The sequence below is a fragment of the Rasamsonia byssochlamydoides genome (assembly GCF_041956645.1).
Source record: "Rasamsonia byssochlamydoides strain NRRL 3658 unplaced genomic scaffold VTN77scaffold_24, whole genome shotgun sequence".
Taxonomy (NCBI): domain Eukaryota; kingdom Fungi; phylum Ascomycota; class Eurotiomycetes; order Eurotiales; family Trichocomaceae; genus Rasamsonia; species Rasamsonia byssochlamydoides.
The window spans coordinates 332,063-341,175 of NW_027192407.1; the positions used below are offsets into that span (position 1 = coordinate 332,063).

Below are 9,113 nucleotides of genomic sequence, written 5' to 3' on the forward strand. Positions count from 1 at the left end.
AGAAAGAAAAAGAAAACCAAAAGACGGGCGGGCGATGGGGGACATTTATACCTTGAGGTGGGTGGTCCGTGCGGTGGGTGATTCGGTGACACTTGCTAAGCGAGCCAATCGGCGGACGGGAGGCGGCAGTGCATGCTGCTTTTCCTTTTTCGGATGGAGGTCAGTGGCAACCTTCTCCGCCTAACAGGTACCTTGGTACTTGAAGTACGTACCAATATCCATACAGCAAGCTACAGACAATTGAGTGCTTAAAGGACAGAAAGAGACTGGTAAGTTATGGATAACCACAGCACTGTAGCCAGGCAACTAGTATTGAAAGGTTGCCTACAGGTTATGCGCAGCCCAAGTTGCCACCCCAGATCTTGCACTCGCCGTCAAACGTAGAGGGTGAAGCTCAATGTCGGCGCCAGATGCTCTTCGAGGTCCTCGACAATGACTCCATGTCGACATCCAAGTAATGAATGGTGAAAGAGAAGCTGACTTCTGACGTGATGCTTTACTGGACGCCATCTGGTGCGAGTGCCAACGCCATCCAGAAAACGCCTGGGAGGCGCCACTCTGAGGCCTTATCTACGGTCATCTGGAATTTGACTGATGGTGCCGCCGAGCACAAGGTCCTCGCTAACTTGGAGAAGTAGTGGGATTCTCATCGGCAGACAGGATGCAATGCTGAAAATTCTCGCAGAATGATACTCTATCTACGCATGTGTAGCTGGGTAGGGAAATATATAGCGTATATCATGGCAATGATAATGGACGACTAATCATCAACCGGGTTGTTGGTTTTACCTTTTCTTCTCTTTCTTGGTGTATGAGCTTCTGGTCTGGTTCATAATTCAACGCATCATCAGATGTCTATTCCCGAGCGCGCTGTTGCACTTCTCTTTCCAGCCTCTCCCCCTCGTCATCATCGAAAACAACCGTGGTTTATATCCTCTGTATGTGTATCCTCGTTAAGATCTCATGATTTGCTGGTAAACGAGCTGCCTTTGATGCGGAAATGGAGATGAATGGTAAAACGAACGCCAGTAGAACTGTGAAAGGACCCTCCCTTCTTCGGCAACTCGTTGGATTGATGGTCGCTCGCTTCAGATTCATCTCCTGGGCATCGCTCAGAGGATTCTGATTCCGATTCGGTCGAGGTCGATTTCGTACGTACATTCGTCCATCCGCCGGGACTCCCCTAAAGCCACAGTTGCAACTTTGCCGGCCGAGATCGGGGCACATATCTTTCTGTGACCCTCCTGGTGGCAGTGACTATATCCACTCTGTGACCTCTCCCTGATTCTAGCTGATCGGCCAGCTGCTCCAGGTAATGTACTTGGGCAGTCTCTTGATTTGGGATGTAAACCCCAAGCAGTTTTGTCGCTTTGACTGAACCTTCTGCATAACATTTTATGCCTAGCCAAAGAGGCAACAAATACCTGTCATCAAATTCATCACGAGTGTCATTATGAATCTGTTTCTCCTTTAGGTCTGGCTTAGTCTCCTGGGCATCACCTTCTTTTCCCCATGTCAAAAAATTGATGGCTTCTTGGACAGCTTCAATCAGCAATCCTTTCATCCATCATCATCATAGACTGCATTACTGGGCAACCTTATCGCAGAATTACATCCTCTTTTCGTCACAGATGAGCCTTGATTTCTACTGGGAACCATTGCCTGTCTCCCTATGCTTGCATCGTTCCTATCGTCTAGGCGCGGAGAAATATGCCCCAGCTCAGGTGCTAGTTCTGCGGTGATCGCAAGGTCAAGTGCGACAAGCAGAGTCCCTTCACAAACTGCAAACGAGCTGGAGTGACTTGTGTATCGGCTAGTCGCAAGTTGCCTCGAGGCCGGCATGACCACCGACAGACTGCCAACGACAACAGCGCCTTAAGGGTTCGTATTGAGAGACTGGAAACACTGATTAGCAATGCGGTGGCGGCAAACGAGGGTTCTGAGATCCCAGCTATAGCGTCCATTTTTTTTTTACGTCTTCGATCAGGTAAGGATGCTCGATTTGACTGTCGGTGATAATCGGGAACGGGTCAGACTGATTATAGCTTCAGTCCCGAGATACGACGTTGACTACATCTTCTGGGTCGTCAATGTTGGCAGAAAGAGCAAGTGGGAAGCCGATAGCCGAGCATTTCTGGAAGGATCTGCTTGAACATGTGATAAATACAAAGCTTTCTGTCTAAATGCCTGGTTTTGATCAATCTGACTAGCATAAGTCCACAGACTCCACGACCACATCGACCAGCCATCTGACGACGAAGAGGATGATGGCAAAGACTATCGTGATACTCAGCAGCCCCATAGCCGTAGCAGCAGGTTCTTTGGCTTGGGACCTTGAAATCACGGGATGTTGGCCTCTTCGATAACGGGATCAGTGGGATTGCGACCAGTGCCGACCATCTGTGTCCAGATGTGTCAGATACATCTCCAGCAGTTCGATCCTATAATTAAGATAATCCATCTGCCATCATTAGTAAGCTCTTGCTGAATGGGGAGGCGTATCTCGGCCGCGAGCAAGGACACCCCTCTGTGGAAGCTCTAGCGTAGCCGTGTACTATGCGGCAATCAGCAGTATGATGGAGGACCAATGTATTTCGATCTTGCATACACACAAGTCGGGGCTCAAGGGAGACTATCGAATGGCTTGCGAGGTGGCTCTTGAGCGAGCTGGCCTTCTTACGACAAATGATATCACCGTCCTACAAGCGTTTGTATTGTATGTGGTAAGTGATCTGACAAAACTGCATTTGTCTAATGTTCCTGTTTGTACATAACTTGAGTTATCTCTACGGGCAGATTGCTACTCGCTCGCAAGACCACAGTCGCACTGTCTGGGCGTCCCCGTCGCAGTAAGGATCGCAAGAGCCCTGTTTTTACACCTGGATGATTTTTGGAAGTCAGAATCCTTCTTTGACTAGCAAATGCGAAAGCGTCTTTGATACACCATCCGCTTGCTAGACCTGCAGGCTTCATTTGAACAAGCTTCGGAACCTCTCAACGCAGCAGACCTGCTGCAGCCGACCTTGCCTTTGCAACGTGGAGGATACAGAATTCGAACCGGGCTTTTGCCCGACCGTGAGCGTTTGACAGACATGACGTTCGCTCAGGTGACCTATCGAGCACAAGCAGGCAACGGACTCTTGAACTTTGCTCCGCCTGGGGATATTACAGCGAAGAGCACGCCCCCTGCCACGTCACCTGGGACACTCGGCAGCATTAAGTTGAGTGCTTTGAACGAGATACACTGAAGCTGGTTCAATTCTGGACTCGACTACCAGCTCCTATTTCTGGTTCACCTTTCACGGCACACACTGTTTAGTTGCGGCGATGAAACTTGCAGCCCTCAGACCGTTACACAGCATGGACGAGCGATCGCCGCCCCAAGTGCGGAGCAGCTCCCGAATACTCGAGTTGTCAATAACCGTTCTAGATAAAGCATATCTGATCCGGACGGATGCTCGGGAGGAGTTCTGATGGTACATGCTCGCTCAGTGGCACGCCCTGGCCATCGCAATCACCGAGTGTTACGTTTGTAAGGATGCTACTCTGGTGCGGCGTATCTGGCCGTTGACTAGAGAGTCGTTCGAACACAACCGCACAGTAATTTCGGATTACAGATATTGATACCATGACCTGTGTAGCCGGCCTTGCACGCTCACGGCGCCGCCATGCGTGCACAGAACGCTGCCAGCGCGGCGAGCCCAACGCAGGTGAGCTGGCTGCGGCAACACTCGCACTTGATCCCATCAAGCCAAAGGTCAACCACGTCCGACGACCAAGCCCAGACCACAGCGCTCCCTGCGCACGTCAAAACTTGCGAGGACCGTAGGGGCCGGCAAGCGGGTGGCAGTTGGCTTTCCCGCTTGGCGTTTGCCGCACGTTTATTCTGATAAGTCTGGCGAGTCATTATCCAGGCGTCGCTGAAACTCGTCGGGGCTAATCCGCGCGTAGGCCGTTCCAGACTGAGTAAATATATTCTCGACGGCGTTTCTGGTAGAGTCGTTCATCGCGGAGATCAATCCGGACCGTGATCCGGGTTTACGGCTGGCAGGAATGATGGTAGATGAGGCTGTGAAGTCACTGAAGGAAGAACGATTAAATCGACGTCGATTGAATTCAGTCGGAACATGAAACGAAAGGAGATGGTGATTGCTCGCGTGTTGCCCAAGTGCATATGAATTCTGCACGATGATGAAAATTCTTAATCCACAAGTTTTTTTTTTGTTCGAAGGAGTCCAACATAACACAACACAAAGGTGCATTGATTGGGATGTGCGAGCATATCATATCACATCGTATCGTATCAGTTAGCGTGTAGCGAGCATAATCAAAAAGAATGGTACAGTACAAGAAAGATAAAAACGATACAAGGTAGGAGAAAAAGCAATTATGTACGAGGTAAAGAATGATTTTCGGAAATAAATAATGAACGAACAATAAAATCAGTTCGCCTCCTGTCCTGGTCTCCTCAGTACAAAAAAACCTGCAAACAAGCCTCCTGTTGTTTAATTACATTAGTTGTTTTTTAGTCGTCATGTCATGACATGATATCAATCTCAGCCGTGGTCGAGAGGGGACGAGGCGAGAGGACACGAGTCAAGTCAACGTCGGGCGTTGCTGTTTATCATCTGCATCTCTTCTGTCTCTCGTGATTTCTTTTCCCCTTCTCTTTCATTAGTGCTCAAACTCCAGGACATGCAGACAAAAGCATTTGTATGAGGCAACAAGTAGCAAGCAGACATGGCTGGAATAGAAAGGATGGACGTTTGAATGACGATAGGGGGATCGGATAAAAATATCCTTACCTGACACCCAGCTGCCAACAATGTCATTGTCCCATTGTTCACTCAGTCTCCGGTCGCGGGGGCTTTTGCGCATACACGAAGTACCTGCGATAATCAGTATCCGATCAAGTGACACGGGGAAAAAGAAAAAAGAAGAAAGATGCAACGTACACCCACTGGTGAGCCAGCAGCCGAGGATTGTTGATGGCGCCTCTCATCAAAGCGCCGAAGACGTCCAATTCTTCTTTGGTCCACTATGCATCGCGATCGTCAATTAGCTGTGACTTTTATCACTGTTGATCGTTGATGGTAGTCGGCCTACCCCAAGGTTATTCGCAAACCGACGCGAACAGAAATCCATAATCCCCTGGTCCAGTCGCGCCTGGTTGAACATGCCGATCTCGCGCTGGCGGGGGTCCTTGGGCCATCGTCCCACGGGCCAGGGCACGCGGATCTCGGTCACGTTGATGAACCCGGCCTCTTCCAGCCAGCCCTTGAGGTAGGGGCCGATGTCGAAGGACATGCCCGATAACCTGCCCGCGTCCTGCATCAGCTTGCCCCATTTGTGATACACGTGGTCCTCGCCGAGCGTGTTGTAGTCCGAGATGAGATAGAGACCCGGCTCGGCCTGGTCGAACCAGCCGCCGGGTTTGAGGGCCCTAAAACGAGATTTCAATTACCATCTGCGCTCGGTATGAATGAACCGACCGAGGTTGCTACTCACTTCATAACTTTCTTGTACATCTCGGGCCAGCTCGGGACGGAGCCAAGCAGTTCGCGCGCGTGGATCAGATCGTACTTCTCGACGTCCAGCCACTCCAGGTTGTAGTCGTCGACCTCGAACTTCACGTTGGGCGGCACCCAGGACGGTTGGATCGGAGACAAGTCAATGCCTTTGACTGAGGCCTGCGGGTGTGCATCGGCCATGTCACTGCACAGCAACAGCATCGCTTAGCATGAGAATGAGCAGATGTCTGAGGATACGGAAGCTTCATACATGGCCCAGATACCCGTGCCAGTTCCGAGGTCCAGCACGTTCTAAAGTCTTAATGTTCAGTCGGTGTTCGTTCATGACATGATTTGGTCTGGTCTGGGCGTGACTCACTTGTGGTTTCTCGATCGGAGCCAGGTACAATCGGCCGTTGAGGGTCAAGGTCCACAGATGGTGGCTAGAGTAGATCATGAGTCAGGAAGAGTTCTTCACGACGTGCGTGTTTGTTAGATCTACCTCAGATCCTGCTGGTCCTGAGCCATCTCATCGTTGGGTCCCCAATGCTCCGTCGACCCTGGCCGTGGAAAAAGGAATCAGCAATCTCGGTCCTTTCCCTGAGATATATCCGTATTTTTTTTTTCTTTTTCAATGCTTGTACATACCATACGCATGGTACCTCCGGCCATTTTCCTCGCGGTACTTGGTGACGGACGAACTCAGCGAGGTGGTGTCGGTATAGACACTGGATGAGTCGACGGCGGAGTCGTGGTCATCGAAGTCTTGCTCAGCAATTGGCTCCGGGACCTGGTCACGGGGCATTAGAAGATGGGCAATTCCCCCGAAGGAGACAATCGAAGCCTTTGTCCGGGTAATCTACCTCTGTTGACGGATTTCCGGATTCAGCTGCTCCCGCGGCAGGACTCTGCCCAGGCTCCTCAGGCTGCTCTGTAGAAGCAGTTGGGGGTTCCTCCGGAGCGGACGCCATTGGTATCTGTCCTGGACAGATAATAGCAACAATGCCAGCGGAAAAGATCGAGATCTCGCTGAGGAAGATCGGGATCGGACAGCCGTGAAGAATTTAAAGTCTCGACCTTAGAATTAGGTTGGCAAACGGGGACGCTGTGCAACCACGGAACGCAGCGGGCTGACGAACCTGACGGGGAGCACGCTGGGGCCCGTGCGCCGGGGAAGTTCGCGAGTGCCGGCCAGAGCCATGATTCCGTATGAACCGCTCTCTGGATGGCTGCGTCAGGCCGAATCGGGAAGTTCACAAGCTCAACTAGCTCGCTGCCCCTCTGCACATCAGACCAATTGCATTCGGGCACCCCTCGTGAAGAATGAGATCGAAATTCACTAGAGCTGTAAATCAAAGACCGATCGACTGATGGCCAGACCCACGAGAGTGATCTGTCCAGTAGGTCAATACTTAATAATGAGCACGGCGGGCGGGGTTCTATCCCACCTGTTCTTTGACCTGTGTTGGGTTTATCTGACCCGTGGCCTGCATTCCCGGCTAAAGTTTTGAATATCCTGACCTGTCTCAAGGACGCGCTTAAATCTGACACCACACTTCCCGTGGCTGCTCACAATGAATGGCGCAATTGCTGACGATCAGCGTGTCCTCATCATCGGCGCGGGTAATATAACATACTTCCGCCATTTTGTTTGGCGGGACTGTCGACCCAACGGAACGTTCATGCTGACAGCGGGGTACAGGTGCTGCTGGACTGCTGATTGCTCAGGTGTTGAAGAAAGTGAGTCTTGGGTGGCATTGCAGACGATAAAGAATCTGACGGTCGAAGCAAAACATTCCTTGCGTCGTCTTTGAGCAGGATGCACGACCCGACGCCCGACCGCGCGACTGGAATTACGGCATCTACTGGGCGCAATCGAACCTGGCCGAGTGTCTCCCACAGGAATTGGTCGATCGACTTCTCACCGCCCAAGTGGACTCGCATATTCCTTCCGAGAACGATATTTTACCCATCTTTAACGGACAGACGGGCGAAAGGCTGCTGGACGTGCCCGCGCCGCTGAGTTACCGTTTGCAGCGGAGAAAGTTCCTCAAGCTGATCGCAACGGGCATCGACATTCAGGTTGGCACACCGCGCTGTCACTCACCCTGCATACTGATTGTAGTAGTTTAACTGTTGGATTCCAGTATGGCAAGCGTCTCGTTGGCGTTGAGTCCGATTCGAAGACGGCGACAGCGATATTTGAGGATGGCACTCGTGCAACGGGAAGACTGCTGATCGGAGCCGAGGGAGCCCATTCTCGGGTGCGCGAATATCTTCTGGGTAAAGAAAAGGCTGCTTTGCTCCCTTCGCCTCTAGTTGCCACTGCGACCGTCATGCGTCTACCGGAAGATGTTGTTCGGAGTGTGAGAGCTCTTCATCCGCGATACTGCATTGCCTTTCATCCGGATGGCTACTTCGTGTGGCTTGGAAGTAAGTTCTCTTGTTCCCCCGGGATTGGTGTGGGTGAATACTCACCGGCAATGTCAGTTCACAATGAAACCGAAAAACCAGCCGACTGTGAATTCATGTTCCTCATATCATGGATCTCCGAAGCTGAAACCGGCCTGTCGGGCGAGAAAATCCTGGAGGATCTGAGAAAACGAGCCCGTGTTTTCGGAGAGCCTTTCCAGAAAGCCATGCTATCGATTACCCCTGAAACCCGACTGTGGCATAACCGGCTCTCATACTGGCCCACGCAGCCGTGGGACGACCGAAACGGCACCGTCACGTTGGCTGGCGATGCGGCTCACCCGATGACCTTCCGTGAGTTCCCCTGCTGAATTCCCGATGACCATTGCTAAGTATTCGATTATTGCAGATCGCGGGCAGGGTCTCAACAATGCCATTCTTGACGCGGCGTCGTTAGGCCGCCAGATCGCACAGCTGAAGGACAAGTCAGTCGACTCTCTGGCGGCCGCGGTGGCGGCATATGAAAAGGAGGTTTGGGAGCGAGGGAAAGAGGCCGTGGAGGTGTCGAACGTGAACAGTCTCTCCATCCACAATTGGGAGCAGCTTCAAAACTCCCCTCTGTTCACGGCCGGGTTGAAGCAGAAAGCGGAGAAGAAGACCGATGCATAATCGTGAGTGTGTGCTCCGGAAGGAACAGGCGTGAAAATGGAAAGTATAGAGCAGAAGTATATATTTTGGGTCGGCGTGAGCGAGGAAACTGTCGATGAGGAGGATCCCTTGTGACTAGACCCCTAGCTTGACAAGAATAAAGACGATGGTTAGAGAAGATGAGAACCATGAGAGTCTAGGCTGACGTGGCCTATTGATCCCCTTCGTCAGACTGCTTGATTCGCGTGAGATAGCAGTGTTCCTAGTCTCGTGATCGATCTAAGTCCCGGACAGGCCTAGCTGCTGGCCACTATCAGTCGACTGTTGTGACACCCTCGTTTCTGCAACGTCAACCTGGGTAAGTCGATTTTCTCTTCCAACAACGCGACAATCATCGAGGGTGACTAGCTAACTCCTCTGTTGTAATTCCGGTTCAGGACAGACTTCCTTTGATCGCTGGCCAACCCCATCTCTCCATCCATTCTGATGCCACCGCCTCCTGTGCAGTGATGCGCTCCGAAGGCTCATAAGTCAGCAACGCCC

The 9,113-nt window shown here is 51.7% G+C and overlaps 3 protein-coding genes across 3 annotated transcripts; 2 read left to right on the forward strand and 1 right to left on the reverse strand.

The window, feature by feature from the left end:
- Positions 1-34: 34 nt before the first annotated feature.
- Positions 35-458, forward strand: VTN77DRAFT_3518 (uncharacterized protein; the record flags this gene model as incomplete). Its single annotated transcript, XM_069419475.1, has 3 exons — positions 35-159; positions 227-269; positions 342-458. The coding sequence occupies 3 exons, from the start codon at positions 35-37 to the stop codon at positions 456-458; spliced, it is 285 nt and encodes a 94-aa protein (XP_069278542.1).
- A 4,385-nt stretch (positions 459-4,843) lies between these two features.
- Positions 4,844-6,481, reverse strand: VTN77DRAFT_3519 (uncharacterized protein; the record flags this gene model as incomplete). The annotated part of the gene is made up of 9 exons (XM_069419476.1): positions 4,844-4,889; positions 4,956-5,038; positions 5,107-5,443; positions 5,509-5,715; positions 5,782-5,822; positions 5,890-5,953; positions 6,013-6,070; positions 6,159-6,300; positions 6,374-6,481. 9 exons carry the CDS (start codon positions 6,479-6,481, stop codon positions 4,844-4,846), a joined length of 1,086 nt encoding a protein of 361 aa, XP_069278543.1.
- Positions 6,482-7,084: 603 nt separating this feature from the next.
- VTN77DRAFT_3520 (uncharacterized protein) lies at positions 7,085-8,591 on the forward strand (the record flags this gene model as incomplete). The annotated part of the gene is made up of 6 exons (XM_069419478.1): positions 7,085-7,133; positions 7,213-7,250; positions 7,299-7,592; positions 7,658-7,943; positions 8,001-8,276; positions 8,332-8,591. The coding sequence occupies 6 exons, from the start codon at positions 7,085-7,087 to the stop codon at positions 8,589-8,591; spliced, it is 1,203 nt and encodes a 400-aa protein (XP_069278544.1).
- Positions 8,592-9,113: the final 522 nt, after the last annotated feature.